General features: G+C 31.5%; 2 protein-coding genes across 24 annotated transcripts in view; one reads left to right on the top strand and one right to left on the bottom strand.

Annotated features, from left to right (window-relative positions):
* LOC111709926 (probable G-protein coupled receptor Mth-like 3) overlaps positions 1 to 15,641 on the top strand; it is a 31,292-nt gene extending 15,651 nt beyond the window's left edge. The window contains exons 11-27 of one of the 2 annotated variants that reach the window (XM_023483871.1): positions 246 to 308; positions 1,617 to 1,684; positions 2,300 to 2,351; positions 2,522 to 2,610; positions 2,830 to 2,917; positions 3,300 to 3,350; positions 3,453 to 3,481; positions 3,887 to 3,964; positions 4,893 to 4,929; positions 5,800 to 5,883; positions 5,984 to 6,019; positions 7,331 to 7,388; positions 8,532 to 8,621; positions 9,390 to 9,435; positions 10,895 to 10,967; positions 12,562 to 12,647; positions 13,885 to 15,641. In XM_023483871.1, the coding sequence (XP_023339639.1) occupies positions 246 to 308; positions 1,617 to 1,684; positions 2,300 to 2,351; positions 2,522 to 2,610; positions 2,830 to 2,917; positions 3,300 to 3,350; positions 3,453 to 3,481; positions 3,887 to 3,964; positions 4,893 to 4,929; positions 5,800 to 5,883; positions 5,984 to 6,019; positions 7,331 to 7,388; positions 8,532 to 8,621; positions 9,390 to 9,435; positions 10,895 to 10,967; positions 12,562 to 12,647; positions 13,885 to 14,384 (1,528 nt within the window). In that variant the 3' untranslated portion in view covers positions 14,385 to 15,641. The remainder of the gene's footprint in view (positions 1 to 245; positions 309 to 1,616; positions 1,685 to 2,299; positions 2,352 to 2,521; positions 2,611 to 2,829; positions 2,918 to 3,299; positions 3,351 to 3,452; positions 3,482 to 3,886; positions 3,965 to 4,892; positions 4,930 to 5,799; positions 5,884 to 5,983; positions 6,020 to 7,330; positions 7,389 to 8,531; positions 8,622 to 9,389; positions 9,436 to 10,894; positions 10,968 to 12,561; positions 12,648 to 13,884) is intronic. The other variant, XM_023483872.1, reaches the window with a different exon arrangement.
* A 379-nt stretch (positions 15,642 to 16,020) lies between these two features.
* LOC111709927 (dystonin) overlaps positions 16,021 to 24,399 on the bottom strand; it is an 83,390-nt gene continuing 75,011 nt past the window's right edge. For 15 of the 22 annotated variants that reach the window (XM_023483894.1, XM_023483895.1, XM_023483893.1 and 12 more), the window contains 7 exons: positions 22,743 to 22,909; positions 21,135 to 21,505; positions 19,039 to 19,161; positions 18,703 to 18,750; positions 18,402 to 18,632; positions 17,479 to 17,538; positions 17,174 to 17,206 (listed from right to left, as the gene is read on the bottom strand). In XM_023483894.1, the coding sequence (XP_023339662.1) occupies positions 18,407 to 18,632; positions 18,703 to 18,750; positions 19,039 to 19,161; positions 21,135 to 21,505; positions 22,743 to 22,909 (935 nt within the window). In that variant the 3' untranslated portion in view covers positions 17,174 to 17,206; positions 17,479 to 17,538; positions 18,402 to 18,406. The other 7 variants (XM_023483881.1, XM_023483877.1, XM_023483879.1 and 4 more) reach the window with 7 other exon arrangements.

Below are 24,399 nucleotides of genomic sequence, written 5' to 3'. Positions count from 1 at the left end.
ACCTCCTAACAACCTCCTAACAACCACCTAACAACTACCTAACAACCACCTAACAACCACCTAACAACCTCCTAACAAACACCTAACAACCACCTAACAACCCCATTAAACTTCACCTAAAACCCACATAATAACCCACCAATAAAAACAACATAAAAACCTCCATTAAAAAATCACATAAAACCCCTGAAAAGCATCTAATAACCACCTAAATATTAACTAAAATTTTTATTTTTATTGTGCAGATGTGTAGCAGAGGTTGAAGAAGAAAAGAAATATTTAGCTGATCCTGCTTGGGAGAATAGGAGGTAATTATTCTTCGCTAAAATCCACTATTTATTCGGTCAAAGTACTGCAGTACGGTGATATAGTACTGCAGTACGGTGATATAGTACTGCAGTACGGTGATATAGTACTGCAGTATGTACCGAAAGCTTTATTTTTTAAAATAAAAATAATTAACATTTTAGATGGAGAGTTTATTTATTTTATAAGTGCAGTAACTGTATTGTAATAAAAGAAATATCTGATTTATCAGAATTATTCTAGATATAAGTCAAACTTAAATATTTTTTATAAAACTATTGTGTACTTTATCATTCTTACTCACTTCATCGTAGATATTATAATGAACGTGCTATAAAGTAATCATTGTACTATAAAGTTAAATTAGCTGTATACAATATAGCACGTGTGCTATAAAGTTTTGATTGGTTCCCGAATTTTTTCTCCAAAAAATGTAAGATATTTCCAAAATAATTTTTTCCAATTGAAATGAAAATAAAATTGAAATCAACTTTATTTTTTTTACTTCTGCTTTGTTTCAAAGCTTATTTTATCTAGAAATTGAAATAAGACAAGTACACAAACGTTTAAAAAAATTACTTATAGTACTGTTATTTTGGCACGACGTACTTTAAAGTTTTTGGACTTAAATTTTATTTATATCTCGAAGATATAAAGCTCGGGACCAAATTAAATCTAAATCTAATCGAAAAAGAGAAAATTTCTGTCCAAAAACTTTTAACACTGTGAACCAAAATACCAATCTTATAAATAGTTAAAACGTAAAAAAAAATTTATTAATTTTTAATTAAAGTAATAAAATCAATTTTCTAAAGAAGAATTTATTTTTTACAATAGAATCTTTATCGTACAAAAGAATAAGAATGAACATGATAAAATTGTTAAAAAAAAATGGAAACCTCATTGTTACATTGAATTCAATGGGAAAATTAACCACAAATTCAACAGCTTAATTGAAGAAAAAAAGGATGAAACTTTTATAATTAATTTATAAAGATTTCAGATTTTTCTTTAGTTTTTAATCTTTTAAACAATTTGGTGTTTGAAAATTTCAACTTTTATAAAAGATAAGCTTATACCTGAAAATTAATTTTTGAACATTTCATGTTATTCATTCTTCAAAAAAACTGATCAAAATAACTAGCTGTCGTCTTCTTTATGTTCTAGGATGACGACAGAAACAGAAAATCCGGGAAATATTAAGAAATATACTTCAATCACTATCGTTACGTCCATAATCTGATCAAAAATCTTGCTTATCACTCAAAATATAAATATTTTTTGAAAAAATAAAGTTTTAAAATGTTTAGGATGATGAGACTGATTCATATTGTTCTAATTAGTATTAGTCTACTTGCAATTTTTGCAACATTAGTAGGTAAATACTTTATATATTATTTTAAGATATAATTATTTTTATATTTCATTTACATTAGACACGCGAAGGGTAAGAATTATAATGCACATTTGACTGTAATGTATGAGGACGTATGAGGAGTTACTTTACGTCCCTTGGGACAAATAAGTAAAATAACGACCTCGGAGAAAGGTTAGAGTAACGACCTGCTCTGTGAAGTTTTCGTGAAAAATTCGCGCATTTTCATCTAAAAATTGTGTACAACTACTTTTCGGGAAATTGATAATTTTACTTAATCACAGGTTCCCTCGACCAATTTTGCCTGCAAAATGTGACATTCCCTTAATTTCCCTGTAAAGTTGTTGTAAATAATTAAAACCAGTATCTGAGCTCTTCTAATTCGTCACAGTAAAATGTACACAACTCCTATATCTTACCTTCAGGACTTTACAAATAACTTGGGAACAAAGTGGAATAATTGTCAGAAAATTATGTTGAGCTTGATCTTATGATCTTAATATCCAATGATCCCGAAATTCACAACACAAGATCTGACTTTGAAGGCCATTTAAGAAAATGATAGTTAATATTTAAAAAAATTTGATCTATGTAAATATTTAATTTATTTTTGTTTAGTTTACTTGATTCTACCAGATTTACAGAACCTTCACGGCAAAATTATTATCAGGAAAAAAAAACTATTTTTAAAAACAAAAATAAAAATTTGATCAAAATTTGTTTCATTATTTTTCCAAAAATAAATGTATGAATGAAAATGTTAAACAGATGAAAAATCTCTTAATTTTATAAACTATCAAAAATTCCTAAAAGCAGGTTTTAAAAAAGTTAATTTTCTAGTAACTTGGTGGCTATGGGACTAGTTTACTTGTTTCTAATTGTCAATCATTCTACACCCTTGGATACTATATCAATACCACTGTGCATAGGTACAGTATATAGGCCTGTGCAAAGATCATTTTTTGTAATTTATTTAATTTCTGTGAAGTTCTATTAAGTTTTTGAGTGATTTGAGTCACATATATTTTAGAATTTTAGACGAAAAACTGGAGAAAAAAATTTGCGTTTTGGGGAAATCAAATAAATATCTAGAAATTATTTTAAAAAATTTTAAAAAAATATGTGATTATTAAAAAATGTATATATAGGTGTAGGGTATACAGGATACTGTTCGATACTCTGTATGATTGTATGGATGACAACAATGTGCGCTGACCTTTGCTGGACTTTTTCAAGGAAAATATCAAACTTTTTAATAAAAAAATTCATAGTTTTTTTAAACATGTTTAGCATTTTACATTAATTAATCCTTCGGTGAACCGATTAAAAAAATGTATTTAATATCATTTTTTGCAGTAAAGTATACAGCTAGATACTCTGTCACACTTTTTGTAAATTTTTAAAATATATTTCCCCCCCCCCCATTTCCAAAATTTAAGAAAATCTAAATTTGATGCAAACTTTTCAAATCTGATTGATGATGAACCTACCCTGGGACCATGACTAATGGTTAGGTCTCAGAAAAAAATTGGGCCCAATCGGTTCAACCGCTTTAAAGCAAAATTAATATTGATGCATTTTAATTAGTTTAGTTTGATATATTTCCTGTTTGACTTAGGGCTAAAATACCTGTCCATGAAACTGAAAACAAAAAATTCCTCATTTACAGGAAAAAAATATATTCATTTGTTTTTTTTCTAAATATGTTCGCGAAAATGAAAAAAGATTTTAAGTAAAGAAAAAAAAATAATATATTTTAATATATTTTCAGTATTATTTCATGGGGTGTTCCAGTTGTAGGTAAACAAGTATGAAATAATAATAATAATGATAAAAATAATATATTTTGTCTGACCGAATTAAATAAGATATCCATGATTTCTCAGTTCTCTTTAAAAATTTGGTTATTTTCAATTGTGGTTTCTCAACAATGTTTTAAACAATGTTAATAAATTAGAAATAGAATTTTAAATTCAAATCGATTTTTGATAATGTTCAATAATAATTAATAATATAACATTTTAAAAATGATAATTAATAATAATAGTATAAACAATGATAAAAATAGTAATATTAATAATGATATCAATTATAGAAAACTAAACGATTTGTAATAACAAAAACATGAGAATTATAATATAAATGTAAAAGAAAAAAAATATGTCTAAGAATATAAAAACTAAATAAAAACAATTATATATTTAGGAACTATTGCTCTGTTTTTGTTCCAAGTTTATCTACCAGAATCTTCAAAACTAAATCCAAGGGTTGGACATTTTCAAGGTTTGTTTCATTTAGGATTAGGGGCCCACACAGTCATAAAAATTGTGCATCAATTTTCAAAACCGACTTTGGTGATAACTTACAAAATCACTCGACATAGTGTAGTCCTAGACATATTATCTATAAAATGATTGTTCTAGCTTTAGTTTAATTTGAAAGGAGTAATTGTGAAATTTTGATTTTAGCATATTTTTGTTCGCTGTGAGTCCAGCATTTTTATCAAACACTCCAGAAATATTAAAGCTAGAAAACATGCTTTAGTCAGCGCAGTGTTGTGACGTATTAAACCGCTGGCTCAGTCATTCATTGAAAAGAGGTAGCTGAACTACCTTCAACAAGTTATCCAGTGCTCACTGGCTCAAATCCTTAATACTGATTTTAAATTAAAAATGTTGAACACACCAAATGTGGAGTCAGCTGATGCAGACAAGAGTACAAGAATTCCAACCAATCAGAGCGCCGGAGTTACCGGGTTCATTAATCTATTGGCTGAAACAGAACTCGGCACTCTGGAATAGGAAGACGACTTCAAGACTCAAGTTATGACTTTAAATAGTCCAATGAACATGAGGCACAGCAATTATGCAGTAGAAACAGAGCCATTTCATTTAATAAGTGATTTAATAACTTACTAGTAAAGCTATTTGCTTTATAACAACATAAAATGTACTTAAGTATTGCTTTAATGTCTTCTTTATATGTCTTCTTTATAATGTCTTCTTTATTTTCTGATCATCACTGTACAATAGTTAAAAAAAAATTAACTTCAGGGTAAATTGAACCAACAATAATAGTTACATGGTTGATCAATTCATTAAATCCCAGATTAAATGAAAAAACAATAACAATGATTTTAAACAATATCACAAATAAAAAAAAACCTATGTGCTATAAATGTATTCATGGTTAAAAATGAACCAAATTTTAGGTGAATGTTTTGTTGCCAGAGCCGGAGATAGAATCAGGTATAATTCCTTATGTACCCAATGTACATACGTATCCTTGTATTTATGTACAGGCTACTGTTTTACATACCTTTCTTGTTTTATGTACAGGTTCCTATTGTACATACTTATTCTTGTATTTATGTACAGGCTACTGTTTTACATACCTTTCTTGTTTTATGTACAGGCTCCTGTTGTGCATACCTATCCTTGTATTTATGTACAGGTTTCTGTTGTAAATACCTATTCTTGTATTGATTTACAGGATACTGCTGTACATACCTATCCTTATATTTATGTACAGGCTCTGCTGTACATATCTATCCTTGTATGTATGTACAGGTTTTTTTTATAAATACCTTTCTTGTATTTATGTACAGACTCCTATTGTAAATACCTATCCTTTTATTTATGAACAGATTCCTGTTATACATACCTATCCTTGTACTTATGTACAGGCTACTGCTGTACATACCTATCCTTGTATTTATGTACAGGCTACTGCTTTACATACCCATCCTTTCATTTATGTACAGGCTCCTGTTGTACATGTCTATCCTTATATTTATGTACAGGCTCTTGTTGTACATACTTATGTTTGTATTTATGATGTACAGGCTCCTGCTTTACATACCTATTCTTGTATTTATGTACAGGATCTTATTGTTCATACCTTGTATTTATGTACAGGCTACTGTTGTGCATACTTTTACCTGTCCTTGTATTTATGTACAGGCTCCTACTGTACATACCTATGCTTGCATGTATGTACCGGCTCTTGTTGTACATACCTTTCCTTGTATTTATGTACAGACTCCTGCTGTACATACCTATCCTTGTATTTATGTAAAGGCTAATGTTGTACATACCTATCCTTGTATTTATGTACAGGCTCCTGTTGTACATACCTATCCTTGTTCTGATGATCATCAATGTATGTCTTTTCATCATAATAGTTGGATCTATTTTCATCAGGAAAGCTGGAAACTAGAATTAAAAACTTAAATCAACAAAAATTAAATAAAAACTTTTTAAAAATTTCAAAATATTTTGTCTTTCAATATGTTTCCTGCAGTAAGGTGAAAACTAGAGGAATACGGACATCTACAAGGTAAAGATACTCATATACCTAGTCCACCCATCAACCTACCCCTCGCTCCCCCAGCCCTCAACCTCCCCCTCTGGAAAATGCCTACTGAACCTCTATTTATGTATATTGTTTATAGTGGAGACTGTCCGATTTACAATGGTATCCTCTAACACCTTATCTAAGCTAGAAAGGCTGAGATATACTTATTCTTCTTTTCGAAAATTGATAATTACCATGCAATAACTATTTCTATACATGGATTTACGATATCTCACTTATAAAGAAACAGGTTTAAGGGGACCGTTTAGAATTGGTTCAGAATTAGATGGTCACAGTCCATTCAATACCCCTAGGCTGGTTATATAGTAGACCTGCTTATATTGGGGATATATAAAAATATCCTTTAGGTATATTTATAAATCCAGACTCAGACATTTAAACAAACTAATTATCTTAGTTTTTGTTTTTGTATTTTAGTCAAATTGGTTTTTTTGTGTATTTAGGCCTGAACGATGTTTGTCTATTTTCTGTATTTTTTTAGGTAGGTAACAAGGAGTTTGGAATAGAAGGGAGATACAATTGACCCGGCCCGCCCTACCATATGATTATACATATGCTTTGCAGACGGGTACACCATTTGAATAAGAAATATTTGTCTGATGTACAACTACCGCGTATACAATAACCTATTCTGAATATTTCTTATACAAATGGAGTACCGTCTGCAAAGCATGTATAATAATATGGTAGGTTAGAATTAAAAAGTACACGTTCACCTTTAGGATCGATTTGGAGCACTGTGCGTCGATAAAAGCTGACAGAGAAAATTACTTCAAGTGCAAGTAAATATTGTGTTGAGAGTATGACATAAAGCAAATGATTGAACATAGAGCACAATCATTAACTATGAAAGGATTAATATTTAAGGAGTGTCAAGAAATGAAAAGAAGGGAACAGGATAATTGTCCAAGGATGTTTATTTAAGGAGTGACAAGAAATGGAAAAATGGAACAGATTAATTGACCAAGGATGTAAATTTAAGGAGTGAAAATAAAGGAAAAGAAGGGAACAGGATAGTTAACCAAGAATGTATATTTAAGGAGTGTCAAGAAATGAAAATAAAGGAACAGGATAATTAACCAAGGATGTATATTTAAGGGGTGTCAAGAAAAGGAAAAAATGGAACAGGATAGTTAACCAAGAATTTATATTTACGAAGTGACAAGAAAGGAAAAGAAGGGAACAGGATAAAATGTCCAAGGATGTATATTTAAGGAGTGTCAGGAAAAGGAAAAATGGAACAGATTAATTGACCAAGGATGTTTATTTAAGGAGTGACAAGAAAGGAAAAGAAGGGAACAGGATAACTCAGAAAACCAAAGAACAACTGGTAAGCTACTATTAAGTTATTGTTAGGTAACCTCAGGGGCTACAGAGTTAACTTCAGGGGCTATAGAGGTAACTTTCGGGGCTATATAGGTAACTTTCGGGGCTATACAGGTAACTTTAGGGGATATATAGTTAATTTCGGGGGCTATAATTTTAGTTGCTGTAGAGTTAACTTCAGGGGCTATATAGGTAACTTCAGGGACTATAGAGTTAACTTCAGGGGGTTTCAAGTTAACTTCAAGGGCTATAGAGGTAACTTCAGGGGCTATAGAGGTAACTTCAGGGGCTATAGAGGTAACTTCAGGGGCTATAGAGGTAACTTCAGGGGCTATAGGTTTAACTTATTTGATAGTTAAAAAGTGGTTTAAAGGGTAATACGCCAGGTTTTATCTAGAGTAATTTGTTATTCTAGAAACTGTACATGGACTACTCTTTAAACTTTACATAAACTACTCTGTAAACTGTACATGAACTATTCTATAAACACTACATGAACTATTCTAGCAACTGTCCATGAAATTGTACATAAACTATTCTAGAAATTGTACATAAACTATTTTAGACACTGTACGTAAACTATTCTAGACACTGTACATGAACTATTAAAAAAACTGTACATGAATTGTTCTAGAAACTGTACATGAAATATTCTATATGAACTATCCTAGAAACTGTACATGAACTATCCTAGAAACTGTACATGAGCTATTCTAGAAACTGTACATGAACTTTTCTAGAAACTGTACATGAACTATCCTAGAAACTGTACATGAACTATTCTAGAAGCTGTACATGAACTATCCTAGAAACTGTACATGAACTATTCTATAAACTATACATGAACTATCCTAGAAACTGTACATGAACTATTCTATAAACTGACATGAACTATTCTAGAAACTGTACATGAACTATTCTATAAACTAAACTACTTTAGAAACTCTTCATGAACTATTCTAGAAACTGTACATAAACTACTTTATAAACTGTACATGAACTATCCTAGAAACTGTACATGAAATATTCTAGAAACTATACATAAACTACTTTATAAACTGTACATGAACTATCCTAGAAACTGTACATGAACTATTCTAGAAACTGTACATGAACTATTCTAGAAACTGTACATGAACTATTCTAGAAACTGTACATGAAACTGTTCCTCGTTGTTGGCCTGCTCTGGGCGGGGGAGAGTATTCATCATCTTGTACATGATCATCATTTAGACCAGGTACATGGAGTAAATGATCATCATATAGACCAGGTACATGGAGTACATGATCATCATATAGACCAGGTACATGGAGTCCATGATCATCATATAGGCCAGGTACATGGAGAACATGATCATCATATAGACCAGGTACACATGGAGAACATGATCATCATGTAGACCAGGTATATTGAGAACATGATCATCATATAGACCAGGTACATGGAGTACAGGATCATCATATAGATCAGGTACATGGAGAACCCGATCATCATATAGACCAGGTACATGGAGTACATTATCATCATATAGACCAGGTACATGAAGAACATGATCATCTAATATACCAGGTAAATGATCATCATTTAGACCAGGTACATGAAGAGTTCTACCTGGTCCCTCACGTACACGTTCATATATGTACTGTACACTGTACAAAATCGGTCATGCGGTAATATATTTTTTATTTAATGATTTGCAAGAAACCGTAGACTCTGGTTAATTTAAAGTACCGCACCGACTTTAGGAAGCTAAAAGTTGTACAGTACACTATACATACAGATATACCGGAAACGGGACAATACACAAAAGAAATTATTCTTTTTCGGTCAGATTTATACAAAGAAAATTTATAGTCCCTGAAAAAATAGCGTCCGTCAAAAATAAAAACAGGAATACCAGTTATTAAGCCGACTTGGCAGATTTCAGGGCAGGTATTTTCGTATTATTCAGTTTTATCTACTTAACAATCCAGCAACCATGATGATTTTTTTTCTTGGTTTTTAGACTGATTTTGGGAACGGTTCTGTGTCTGATATGGTTCAACACAACGGTAATTTTTGTTTTTCTTCAGACAAAAATATTTTCACTTTTAATTGTACAAAATTATTAAAAAAAAATTTCGTACAAAACCCTAATTTATCGACATAGGTTATAGAAAGGAAGATTTGTAGTCCCCCTACAGAGTTAACTTCAGGGGCTATAGAGGTAACTTCAGGGGCTATAGGTTTAACTTATTTGATAGTTAAAAAGTGGTTTAAAGGGTAATACGCCAGGTTTTATTCCCCCCTCCCCATTTAGTCGGCCCATTCTCTTTTCTTCTGGAATAAAAAATAAATGGGTTAAAACGGAATAAAATGGACTTTTTCACAAAATATTTAAAACTGCACGGAGGGGTTATAAACTTTTATAACCCCTCCATGCAACTATGGCCAAATTTTACAGATTGTTTTAAAAAAAGACGATTATTGCATATGGAATAGAACAAGAATAATCGTCCCGTAAACTTTTTTCCGAAAGTTTAAAAAAGTATTATGTTATCATTCTTGAACGTTTCCGAAAAGTTTCCGCAAGGCCCATATGAATCCAAATGGAAAAAATTGGAAACTCGAATACGATATGTCGTATTCGATATGTAGAATTCGATATGTCGAACTGTCTGTTCGATATGTCGAACTGTCTGTGGTCAATTTAGAAACGGTGGTAGGCGATTTTATCAATATAATGAAGAAGACTTTTGATTTTAATTTTGATTTATATTCAGCTTTTATACAGCATGGATACACAAAAACATGGGAACAGAGAGAAGCTGTCAATTGAAAAAGCTTCTCTTTAATTGCTTGTAAACTTGTTAATCGAAAAAAGCTTGTCAATAATTAAAACTTGAATAAAAAAGTGGTCTTCATTATAATGCTATAACCGCCTGCCACCGTAGGTCGAACACAAATTTAAGGAACAATGAACAATCTCATCCTTAATCTTCATTCATAAATATTCAGGTTTTTACTGATTTAATCTTCATTCATAAATATTCAGGTTTTTACTGGGAAAACATAGATGATAAACTGACCATATAGAAAATTTTCATCTTTAAAAACGAAATAAAAACTTTGAAAACATTTCGATACTTCATGGTCTAAACATTTAAAAAAAATACAATTAAAAGAGAAAGATTGTGTGAAAAAATGCTCAAAATTTACTTTTTTATATGTATAGAAAATAAGTTACAGTAGGACCCATAAAACTATGGAATTAGAGGCTCGACTTCTAAGCAATCTTAAATGGTTTTGATATTTTCATAAAGCAAATTTACTGCTAGTTTTAACAATCACTAATTAAATAAAATGGATGGATGGTTTATAATCAAAACTTGAGTCTAAAAGTCGCTTCCTATTCCACAGTTAATATGTCTATTTTTTTGGTACAATTTTTCAATCTTTATCTCACGAGGTTTTGTGCAATGCTGCAGTTGAACGCATTGAAAATATAAAATGTACATGTTTACTGTCAAGTGTCTGGTACAATTCCTGAATCTCCATCCCACGAAGTTCTCTTCAGCATTATTGATTGCTTGAACTTACTCAGGAAATATTCATCATTCAAACATTTTTAAATTTTTGAGAAATATCATAAAATTTAGTTTTTTTTTCTTAAAATACATTGCATTTAAAAGTTTGGTTCGTTTTTGAGGGGTTTTGAACTTTTAAAAGTTCCATATAAATCCATATAAATCTTGCAAGTTTTACAAATTTCGAAATTGTTTATTTAAACATTTTGCTTTTTTACACTATGCCCAATTTTGACACTGCGCGAAAATGTTTGCAAAAATAAACCAAAACCAAAGTAGAAATTGCAAAAATGTTATTTATACATTTTTTTTCTAAATTCAACTGATGGATTAAATGAGATTTTTTAATCTTTAGAACTCGTTTCAGAATCAACATTTGGAATTAGTAAAAGATTAGTTTAATGAGGAAGTTCAAACTTAAAATTAAAGGATAAATTTCTTGAATTTTATAAAAATGTTCAAACTATTTTCATCTAATAAGTACGACATACATTCACAAATGTATAAAATGTACTGAATGTTAAAAAGTTGTCCAAACTGTTAAGCATAGATACATTTAAGAAAAACATTTTTCTGACTTTTACCAGATAATTTTCTTTTTATAATTGAGATTTTGCTTCCAATGCGCTAAAGACCTTTTTTCAAACCTTTATTTAGAATATTTATTCTCACTCCTTTCGACGCGTTTTTTTAAAACAATTAAATTATTAATTATACTTGCTAAGTTTCGTAGGTTTCTAGGTTTCTCATTCATATCATATTAAAATAACAATATTCTTGTGGTCCATAAATTTAATTTTTGTGGTCCATATAATCTATTTTGTGGACCATAACTTCTATCTTTGTGGTCCATAAATTTTATTTTTGTGGTCCATAAATTCTAGTTTGTGGTCCATAAATTCTATTTTTGTGGTCCATAAATTCTATTTTTGTGGTCCATAAATTCTAGTTTGTGGTCCATAAATTCTATTTTTGGCGATCTGTATATGAACATAATTTGTTTGGTAATTCTATACAATAAAACCAAAAATAAACAAGTGAGAAATTCTCAGATTTCAGTTTGATAAATTATATTTAAATATGTTTTGTTACGACTACGAGCTTAGATTACGAACAAAAAGAAGAAAATTATCAAATATTGCAGCTTATGTCAAAACTAAGAAAGGAACAGAAAACCGACTATAGCTTATTTCAAAGCTATAGAAAGGAACAGAAAACCGACTATAGCTTATTTCAAAGCTATAGAAAGGAACAGAAAACCGACTATAGCTTATTTCAAAACTATATAGAAAGGAACAGAAAACCGACTATAGCTTATTTCAAAGCTATAGAAAGGAACAGAAAACCGACTATAGCTTATTTCAAAACTATATGAAAGGAACAGAAACCCGACTATTCTTATTTCAAAAGTATAGAAAGGAACAGAAAACCGACTATAGCTTATTTCAAAAGTATAGAAAGGAACAGAAAACCGACTATAGCTTATTTCAAAACTATAGAAAGGAACAGAAAACCGACTATAATTTCAGGTTTCAGAAAGTATAGTTAATTGTCCTGCATGTCAAATAATCATAAATAAATGATGAATGATGAATGATGAATGAATTACAGAGGTGTATTTCTTTTCCTGATATTCGTCTGTAAGCGGAACGTTTTCAACAAGCTTAGAGATAAATTTAGTGGAAAACCAAACAAAGGTTAGTGGATAAATTTAGCGGATAAATTTAGCGGACAACCAAACAAAGGTTAGTGGATAAATTTAGTGGAAAACCAAACAAAGGTTAGTGAATAAATTTAGCGGACAACCAAACAAATGTTAGTTGATAAACTTAGCGGAAAACCAAACTAAGGTTTGTGAATAAACTTAGCGTAAAACCAAACAAAGATTAGTGGATAAATAAAGCGGAAAACCAAAAAAAGATTAGTGGATACATTTAGCGGAAAACCAAACAAAGGCGAGTGGATAAATTTAGTTGAAAACCAAACAAAGGCTAGTGGATAAATTTAGCAAAAAAACAAACAAAGATTTAGCGCGAAAATGAAACTAAGATTAGTGGATAAATTTAGCGGAAATATATTACAGGTTAGTGGATAAATTTAGCGGAGATATTCAAAATTTAGTTAAGAAATTTAGCGGTAATAAATCAAAGAAATTGTAGTGGAAAACTCAACGGTGTGCATTTATATTTCTATTTAAAAACTTGAATTGATAAAATCAAATGAATTTTGCAGTAAAGAAATTTAGTTGATTTTAACTTTTATATTAAACTGTATTCTTGTCTCAAAAGGCTCAAAGGATTAGGAAGGAATATTTTAGAAATAATGCAGAAATAAAAGATAAACTTTGAAACAAGAATAAATTTCATTTTTTTACTTTAAATTATTTTCATGCTTTAGCTTACAAGACATATTTAATGAGATTGTAGACGTCCAGTCCGATTCATGAGACTGTAGACGTCCAGCCCGATTCATGAGACTGTTGACGTTCAGCCCGATTCATGAGACTGTAGACGTCCAGCCTGATTCATGAGACTGTAGACGTCCAGCCCGATTCATGAGACTGTTGACGTCCAGCCCGATTCATGAGACTGTAGACGTTCAGCCCGATTCATGAGACAGCAGACGTCCAGCCCGATTCATGACTCTGTAGACGTCCAGCCCGATTCATGAGACTGTTGACGTCCAGCCCGATTAAAAATTGTTTATTCTAAACATTTGCTTTCCTTACACTAAGCCTTGACCCTTTTGTGCAGAAAAATTTTTTTATGATCAAAATATTGCATTGTTTTAACAAAAAAGAACAAAAACGCATGAACAACACTAACTAGGACCTATATATTATATATATGTATATATATATGGGTATATATATATATATATATATATATATATATATATATATATATATATATATATATATACACATATTTGTAGGTGGGCTCAGACAAGGGTCCAGTAATAAAACTGTTTGTTCTAAGCTCTCAGTAAATAACATGCTGGACAAGGGCAGTGGAAAAGAAAGGGGAAATTTTGGACTAAACCTGGCCAAAACTGGACAAGAGGAAGCCAAGAGTGTACAACTGGCCAAAAATGGACACGACGCAACTAATGAGGGCAAATCTCTGACCAAAAATGAACAAGAATTAACAAAAAATGGGTCTATTCGGGCCAAAAGCGGACTAAATGAAACTAAGTTAAGACATGATCAGGCCAAAAATGGACAGAAAAAAACTAACCTAAGACCTAGTCTGTCCAAAAGTGGAAAAAGCTGGGCCAAATATGAACATCAACAGAATGAAAAAATGTCGAAAGAAATAGAAAATGACAAAAATGTCAAAGAGAAAGTTGAATTAGGAAGAGTCGAAGAAGAAAACCATGAAATTGATTTTAGTTCAAAGGAATCTGAACCTGATGATTTAATAAGAAAATGCTGAATTTAGAAAATAACTTAAAGTTTTCCTTCTTTTCCATCATCTTCCCGACTACATTATACTTTATATTCTTTTAAATTTGTTCTACTATACTAATATGGTAAGTTTTGAGACACGGGACAATAAAATTAGAGATAATTTTTTTGTCCCTGCTGGATTAAAAGCATTGTTCTCACAAAGGATTAAATTGTAAAGACGACTTGCAGTCTTCTCCCTTGAATATGGTCTTTAAATGGCTTATTTAATGATTTAGTAAAGAATGAAAGAACTTTTACAGACCGTAAATATTCCGTACAGTCGTCGCTGAAGTATCATCCTCCTCATAAATTTCACTTGAAGAGGATCATTCATTAATCGTACAGTCCCGTTTTGTCTCATATTGTCTGTATATGTACTGTACTGCTTGCCCTGACTGGTTGAAATTCGGCCCGGTACATAAATGAACTGTTATGTACCGTGTTCCAGGTAACCCTGTGCATAAATAGTTAATTTAATTCTGGTGAGCAATCGTAAACCAAGTTCTCTATTTTGTATTTTTGATCAATGTACCTTTATAAATGTAAAGCCTTTAATGTGAAATGTATCTCTGTTTTATGTAGAAAAAAATGTGGCCAATCACTCCAATTTGTTTGTAAATTTATTGAACTTCTTAAGGGTTAAGTCACAACATTTTAAAATTGAGTTTAAATTTTATAGTTATATACATTAATCCCAACTCAATTCTCAAAATATCTCGTCTTACCCTTGGGACTCTACAATGCCGATTCACTACAGTACCCTTGAAACCTTTATCTGATTCATAATGTTAAACATATTATATATTTCCTAGGTTTAAATGTTAAATTGAAGGGTCAATAGTTAATCTTAGTCTTGTGGGCAAGTCTAACGACTAACCCATGAACCACCAAGTTTTCTATTTTGTATTCTATAAATGTGAAATGTATATTGTATTATATGTATTAAGAAATGTGTCAGATTTAACTTTTGTAATTGGGTCCCATAGTGCACTAAACCTTGCACCTTCAATTGTGAACAAAAAATATATATATATATTATATTATGAAATAAATCAAATGCCAGATACGTTTCCTAGTATAATTTAATAGGTAACTTATCAAACTTTTTTTTTAATTCTCTCACTATTAATTTTTTTTTAGTTCGATATTAAATATTTTAAAATTTGATAATGCATTTCAAAAAACTTATTAAGTAAAGTTGACCAATTTCACAAGAGATGAAGAAAAAATATTTACAAAAATTGACCCCAAAAACATATATATTGATGTTAAAGTGTAAACATATATATTTTAATTCTTAAAGGTGTTGATTAATGTTAAATTGAAAATAATTCATTGTTTTTATAAAACTTAAATTTAGATTTGTGTAAAATAAAAGTAATATTCAGACTTATTAAAAGATGTTTGTTTATTAAATCTACGATGTTAAAAGTTCATGTCCTAGTAAAAATTATAAAAGAAAAAAATTGCTGAGAAAGTATTTCTGTGGAATTACAATTGGCTAAATGACGAAATAAAATGTTGAATCAAGAGAATGTTCCCGAAAATGAAAATGGAAGTTTGGAAAATATTAGATTTCTTTCTCTCTCTCCTTCAGCAACCAACAGTTGAATAAAAATATATAATTTATGAATTATTTATTATTTAAGTTTTGTTAATTCATTAATAACAATATGGATGGACATGTAAATAACAAGGTTTGTTAAACAACTAAACAAGAAATTTTGTGTCACAATTGTTCAATGAGGCCATTCTAGCAACCTCTGAGATTATTGTGAAAATATTGAAAATGTTAATAAATTAACGATGCTCAGCGAAGTCAATATCTCTGATGTAGGATTAAGGTCAGTATTAGGGAATTTACAGTAGAATAGATTTCAACAAATGCAGAACCGGACACAGAAGGGATTTAACAGCTGGACAAGGAGATAGTTTTTATTAAAACAAATATCCAGATATATAATATTAGTCCTTAGATTTTAGACGGACCAAACCCCGAACCAGATTTTAGACTAATAACTAAAACCTCCTTAAACCAACCTATCTCTCTTCTCCCCTTGGATAAAAATGGAATGAAATCTTGACTATATAATAATATATCAATAAGCACCTTCAAGTTCGAGGAAACTAAGATTGCGGACATAAATAAAATAGAATATCACGATGACGAATTGTGAAAAATAATTAATTTGTTAATCTTGTAATTTATACAGCGTGGCAGTTCATACTCTTGTGGACAGTTTTTTTTCAATTCGTAGATTACTACTTTTAGGCGCAGCGTGGCTATTTTTGAGCACTTTTAAGAAAACTTTGCCCCTAAAATATACATTCACTCGCTATACACAGACAAAAATTATCACAGCATTTAAGTGGACTTAGACAAGTCGTCTTTATACCACGTGGTCCGACTGGGAACAGAAAGAATATTGATTAGATGAGTTTAGGATGGATTCTGCTCCAGCTTGCCGCGTAGTATTCACTGCTGCCAGCCGCGAGTGCTCTCTACGGCCTGGCGGAGCGCAGAAGACGACCCGAATCCCCCGCCACGTGGCAGACCGATGTTACTTCCGGTCCGTTGTAGACGTGGGCCTGACCCGGAGTCAGTTCTAGTCCTAAACAGATTCAAAATAAGTATTTTAAAAACAATTATAAAAAAAAATTGAGAAAAAAACTTTTATCATGCTTATATTTCAATACGCTTTTAACTACAGTTCAAAATAATGCATTTAAATTATGATGATTAGCCTAAATTAAATAAATTACCTATTAGTAGGGATTGGTATATTTGAATTACTCGGTTGTCTCGCCCTACAATTAATTAATAATTAAGTCTAAATAAAATGTTAGATCACAATGCAATGTAAAGATTTAAAAACAGATTAGTTTTACAAGCAAATAAATATATTTTTAAGGGATTGTACATAATTTTAATTGACGCCACTAATCAAAGAGTGCCAACAGTAATTCACAATGGTGCTTTACACCATTAAATTGTGAATCTTCTATCACATTCTTTAAATGAAAAGTCATATAAAATTTAGTAACAATCCCTTTATTCCTCAACCGTTGTTAGTACTTACTTAATCCCTGGAGTCCCTGAGACAGAGTTATTTCTGGAGTTAGGACGGGAGTTGTTAATCCTGAGACAATATTAGGGTTACAAGTTAGAACATGCTAAATTATGATAGAACCTGAACTCAAAGCGATATTACAAGTGACCATTAATACAAAGATACTTAATGTCTAGTTCACAACGGTATCATTGAATACTGTATCTGATCAATAATGTGAAACATATTGTAGTTTTCACAACTAGGTTTAAAAGTGTTAAATTCTGATAATTCCATTCTGTTATCCTGCAGTAGAAATGTAAAAGTCACTTTTGATGAGAAACCATAACTGAAAATAATCAGTTTTAAAATCATTAACATGGATGTCTAAATCAGACACAGATTTTAAGGCTATCGGTGTGAAGCGGGCATTGCCATCTTTGAATGGAGGGTTCCTTGGAAAAACGTTTACAGTCCCTTTAAAGGGGCGATTTCTGATTCTTTACAGCCCTTTAAGATTTGAAAAACAATGCTAAAGAACCAAAAGTTGGCTAAATTAGTTTCTTATGTGAGAAAATAATAAAACATAACAAAACTCTGTCCTTGTTGACGCCATGCAAAATAAATACAAAATAATAAATCATATCAAAATAAAATGCCTAAATAAGAATTCTTTAAATGGTAGATGCTTAAATTATAATACAAAAATTAATAGAAAGCAAAATTATTAAAAGCTAAATATAGATTTTAAAACACAAGTATTTAAGTGAGAAAGCAGAATAAATTGGAATTAGGTTGATGTTTGAAATATTGATAGGCCTAAAAATCAAGCCAATGAATGTGTTTTGCTAATTCTTGTCTTTAAATTATTTACATAAAAGAGAGTTGTCTATTAAGTAAAAAGGTGAGAAACAAAATGAAAAGGATGACAAAAATACAACACTACTGCTCACCCTTCTCAGGGATTTTGACAATCTGAGACATTTTCAGAATTTGGCGCATTTTCAGGATCATTTTCTATTTCTTGAAGAACTGGAGGATTTTCAAATGGACCGGCCTCGGCCTCTAGTTCTTCAAAGGACTCTTCTGAGAGGCCCCTTGAGGTGCCTTGCTCGAAGCTTTGAGCCTCAGAAAATACTGAGGTCTGATGGGAGGACCGTCCAATATATCGAGGTATAAGAGATCTATAATGGGCAAAATGATATTTTTTGAAATTTTTACGTTTTTTTTAGGTTTTTATGGACTTAAAAATACCTTTTTCTGTTTGGGGGTTCCGCCTCGCTTAAAGCGGGACTTTGGCTGCTTTAAAACAAAAATTTAATTTAGATACTTTTAGTTTAGACATTCAGTGCACACTGCACATGTATTTTCATTATATTTGGGTCACATCATGACTTTGCTTTTAGGCCAGGGAAATCTAAAGTTTCTTAAAAGTGGAAATATTTATTAAAATCTGTTTCCAAAAATTATAAAATAAGCCTTTGAAACATTTTATGATCTAATACAAGCAAACAGGCAATAAGAGTATGTTAACTGTCTTTCTATCTTTCTTTCCAGTTAGATTAGATTAGATGAAGATTAGATTAGTACCTAGATGGAGTGGATGCATGGTTAATAGCTGACTGGCAGCCGACGAAAACTGGAATATTCGACTCCGATGTCGACTTAATCATCTGACTGGGTCGAGGGGTTATATATGACTTCGACCTCATCCTGATAGCAGGGGTTAGTTACCATTAATATTCATGCAGATTTATTATATTCGACATTTATACTAAAGGGACAGTAAATCTAGAGTGACATATTTAAAGAAAGCCATACCTAATTCACAACATGGTAACTTTAAATCTGATCATTGATGTGAACTTGTTTAATGAATAGTTTAATTCTATCAATTTTTTCTATTGTTTCTGTCCCTTTATAGGAAAACCAAAATTAGGATAAAAAATGGACCTCATTCAGCCTTGATCAGACAACCCTTTAATAGTAAATCGGATATGGCAACCTTATAAGTTTATTATCACTTGAAATTACGTTTAAAATCCCTTTACACAGTACAATACAGTGTACAGTGTACAGTGTACACTGTACACTGTACAGTACAGTACAGTACAGTGTATAGTACAGTACAGTACAGTAAACTACAGTGTACAGTGTACACTATAATTTTAAATCGTACGGATTTTGTGGATAAAAATTAAAATTAATTTGTTTTAAATCTTTTATAAGTAGGTTCTTGCTGTCTCAAAACAAATTATCAAGTCCTCTCTGTACTCTGTACAATCTTAATTTAAAATGGTGGCTGTAATATTTTGCATATTTTCTTTGTTTAAATTATTGTATTTTTCCCATTATTTAAAGATATATATATTATATTCAGAAAAATATAGAAATATGTTGATTTGGAAAAATATTTTTGATAAAATTTCAATATGCTTTTTATGAGAAATCAAATTCTACAGGAACTAAATACTTGTCTCAAACTCTAATTTTCTCATCTTTATATCGTTGCAACCTGATGTCGTGGGTCTTTGATATTTCAAAATAACTTCTGATAAACAATAAATTCAAAGTTTAAAATATAAAAGGTTTACACCACCAGGTTGAAAAGATAAAGGAATTAATAATTTAGAGTTTGTGACAAGTCTCAAGGTTCTAAGATTTGAATCCCATTTAGAAACCAAAAGCATCAAAAATAAATCCAAAATATACAACATATTTATATTCATCAATTCATGGTTAATAATAAGTACATTAGCAAAGCAGAATGCTGGTTAATAATTTATACATTAATATTTAAAAATATTTAAAGCGTGTGTTCACGAATTTGAACATCAAAACTTGAGTATATACAGAGTACAGACATATTTAGAATAAAAATCGGAACATTTCATTTCAGATTTTATTTTATTCCATTCAGTAAAAAGTAATATTTTTGAGTTTTTTAGTTTTGGCATTTAAATTCGTGACTAATCACTTTAATATTTTGATATCAGTGAGTCTCAATAAACAAAATAAATTAATTTAATACAAAATAAATTTTAAAAAGCAATAAAATTCTGTTGTAATTAACTTACAGTGGTGGGCGATTATATCAAAAGAAGACTTTCGAATTAAATTTTCATATAAACTTTGCTGTTAAACAGCTTGGATACACAAAAACATGAAAGTCAAGAGAAATTATCAATTAAAAAAGCTTTTTTTTACTACTTGCAAACTTGTAATCCAAAGAAACCTTGTCAACAATCAAAACTTAAATAAAAAGTCGTCTTCATTGTAGTGATATAAAAGCTTACCACCGTACTTAGAAAAACAAAACAAAAACTTCACATAGTGTTTAATGGAACTCACTGCAGTGGGGCTTAGCATACATTTTTAATCGATTTCAACTCATTAAGTGCTTAAACTTTTTGATAATCTTACTCAAAGATCTTATTTCAAACAAATATTTTTTCACTAAAAAAAGTTGTTCAATTTTTTTGGGTGCATTTTTTGAATTTAGACTTTGACAAGTTTTCAAGTAAGTTTATAAAAAGTTGTAGAACTAGTTTGGTTGAAAAAAAGATTAAAACCAATATCGAGACCTATGGATAAAATTATGATCAATCTATCATGCTTAAAAAAAACTAATTTCAACTGTTTTTGAAAAAGGCGAACACCCCCTTTAACTATCCCGTATCTCCTACCTGGCTGATAGAGGAGTTCTGTCTGTAGATGAGTTGCTGGGAGTTCTATTCCTATCTCCACCAGGCGTTGAAGTCTTTCGTGGAACACTAGATCCGAACCCAACAGGGGTTGGACGCATTCCTCGAGCTCCGTTACGCATACTGCTCGAGCGACGAACATTGGATCCGCGACGGCCTCCGTCATCCTCGGAATTGAGCGACATGTTGGATCCATGGCGGCTGGGTGGTCGGGAGCCAGGTTGGGAGCCGGGGGTAAGGGAGTTGCGACCAGCAGCGGCGGATTGTCGACGTGAGTAAGGGTCGTCGTTGTAACTGTAGTCGACACTAGAGCGAACATTCATTCCAATACTACGCTCAGACTTCTCTTTAATCTAATAAAACAGTTTATTAAAATTTTTAAGCAAATATAAATGAAAATACTATCAACCGTTTCTCAAAGACATTGCAAAATCCAAAAAACTGATTCCATTAAAAAAGTACGTACCAGCAAACAAAATACTCACAGAACAAAAACTATCTAACAAAAAAATCTCCAGTAAACCGGTGAAATCCCACTTTGGTCTGACAAAAAATACTCACTTTCTGTATGGTCCAGGGGGGAAACAAGTAAAAAAACTGATAAAAACTCATCTATGTCTAACAAAAAATACTTACTTTATGGTTCAAGGGTAAAAACAAGTAAAAAAACTAGCTAAAAATCAAACAAAAAATCTCCAGTAAACCTGTGAAAACTTCCTCTATGTCTTAACAAAAAAACTTACTCTATAACCAAGAAGAAAAAAATAAAAACTAGCTAAAAAATAAAATAAAAATCTCCAGTCAACCGGTGAAGCCCTCTCTTGGTCTTGCAAAAATACCCAGGAGAAAAAATTTCACATCTACTGGGAAAAGTATGTTAGTTAGGTTTAAACAAATTATACAGATAAAACATTGTTGTTTGAAAGATCTGTAATTCAACTTGGTTTGATATGGTCCAGTTTATATCTCTGTTCCAAGTAGAATATCGTGCTCTAATAGTATAATGTATTATGTGAACAAAAGTCGAAAATTTCATTTAAATGTTCTTTCTGTATAATCTGTGGTTGAATTAAGTGTTAGTAAAACTCCAGCAGGATCAAACCACTCCTCTCCTACCCTTGGTAGGGTTGAGAACCCGGAGCCACCAGAAACCAATCTTGGTGGAGCAGAAACCTTCCGTACTTCTCCTCCACCGGGACATAAACCATTCGGAGCAGACACCTTCCGTCCCAACCCAGGTCCAGGAGAACCCAGAGCTGGAGGAGCAGATATTATCCTAGTCCAGGAGTGGGACATACAACCATGGGCAGAGATGGTTACTCTATCCGTGATTGGATGGAGGAACCCTATCCCGGTCTTGAAAGCTCCACACTCCCGGATACTCTGGAAGATCGGGAGCAGGATCGCTAATATCTCCTCCGCTAGAAAACATGCTATAGTTAAGATCTTTTCTCAAGGTTCCTAAACCTAAACCTAGGGAAAGAACGGATTAATCGTTTACCTGAACTCAACCCCAGATCTACGTTCAGACTTAAACTTTGGACCGAAGAGGGCTCCTTGCAAAACCCCCTTAATGGTCCCTGGACTAACCTTAGTAATGGGCCCTGAAACTCCGTTCCGTCCCTCTCCGGATACGGAGGAGGTCGGAGACGCAGCGGAGGTCTTTGACATCTTAGAGGTGAATCCTACAACACTCTGGCTGACCCCTGCAGCGAGTGTAAACTGCTCACGGAGTTCCACGTTGGTCCGACCCTTGGCTAAAAGGAGAAAAAACTTTGTAAAATCAAAATCATTTTAAACATCAAACCTCCTTCAAAATCAGATTTTTTTAACAAAAAATTGTATCTTTAATTTTAGAATGAAGAGGGTTTGATTTAACACGTCATGCATAAAAGCCTATATAAAAAATGTCAAAACAAAAGATTATTTGGAATAAACCTAGAAATCATAAATGCACTAAAAATTGAAAAAGAAAATGGCAATAACAGCATTTGTATAAAAAACAGCTTATGACTTTGTTTAAAAGATAAAAAACAAATACCGCTATTTTGAACTGCCAAGAAAAAAGAGAAAGAATGTGCAATTAAAAAAAATATTTCAGGCTACAAAAAAAAAAAAAAAAAAGTATTAGCTAAGCGTCCATATTTCTTCTACCCAACGGTTGCAGATCATTATTTGTATCCAGATTGTCGACTGAACCGGTTTTAAGATTGTTTCTCGAACCCGTTTTCAAATGCGGACTAGATAGGTTGAGCATAGAGGCATATTTCCTGGCGTACCGTCGCCTAGCGGCCCGGTCAAGGCAGGCTAAAAGGGTTAAAAGTGCAAACTAAAGTTTTACAAAATGTCTAGAAAATTAAGATTATTTCGTTCTAGATATTCTGTGTGTGGTACAGTGAAACCCAAAAAATTGTGGAAAAGGAAGACGACTGTTTTGATTTTAATTAGTCCAATGAACATGAAACATGAAGTGTGCACAGCACAGACCCAATTTAAAAGTAGATTTTATAATTTACTGGTAAAACTTTTTGCTATTTTATATCATCAAATAAACATTGCTTAAATGCTGTCCACCAATTCCATAGTTTAATGGGTTTCACTGTAAATGTTGGTGATTTGGAAAGATAGTATCAGAAGAAAGAAAACAAACCTAAAAATAAAAAAAACTAAACGCTGGAAGGTTTCCAAACCTACAGCAACAATGTTTATTATCTGAGAACTACAGCATTACGTTCAACATAATCTTGATGGTGGGGAAAGAACGCGAAGAAAATAAAAGATAAGATATTTATCCAGTAGGACAGTAGGACTGTAGACTAAGTCGTAACATAGGTTGGGAAAGGAAAGATAGGACGGATGCCATTTTATGTCATTTTTGTCAAATATTCGTTATCACATGTAAATCTGAACTCCATTTTTGTAATATCATGCATTTTTGATGGATTTTTGCAATTCAATAAAATCATTTTTACATAAACAAAATAGAATGGAGGGATTTTAATACTTCACGATAGTTATAGGAAGATAAGGATGGATATCTATATTTTAGAGTAAGTTTGTGATGGATATCTTTAATTTGAAGGAAGATAAGGATGCGATATCTATAATTTGAAGGAAAGGTAAAAAAGGATATCTGTAAATTGAAGGAATCTATAATTTGAAAGAAGGAATGATGGAAATTTATATTTTAAAGGAAGAGAAGGATGGATATCTCACTTCAAAGGTAGGTTAGGACGGAGATTTATAT

This window comes from Eurytemora carolleeae, unplaced genomic scaffold, assembly GCF_000591075.1.
Source record: "Eurytemora carolleeae unplaced genomic scaffold, Eaff_2.0 scaffold1016, whole genome shotgun sequence".
Classification (NCBI taxonomy): domain Eukaryota; kingdom Metazoa; phylum Arthropoda; class Copepoda; order Calanoida; family Temoridae; genus Eurytemora; species Eurytemora carolleeae.
Note: the sequence above shows the minus strand (reverse complement) of the source record. Positions and strands in the feature narration are given on the sequence as shown.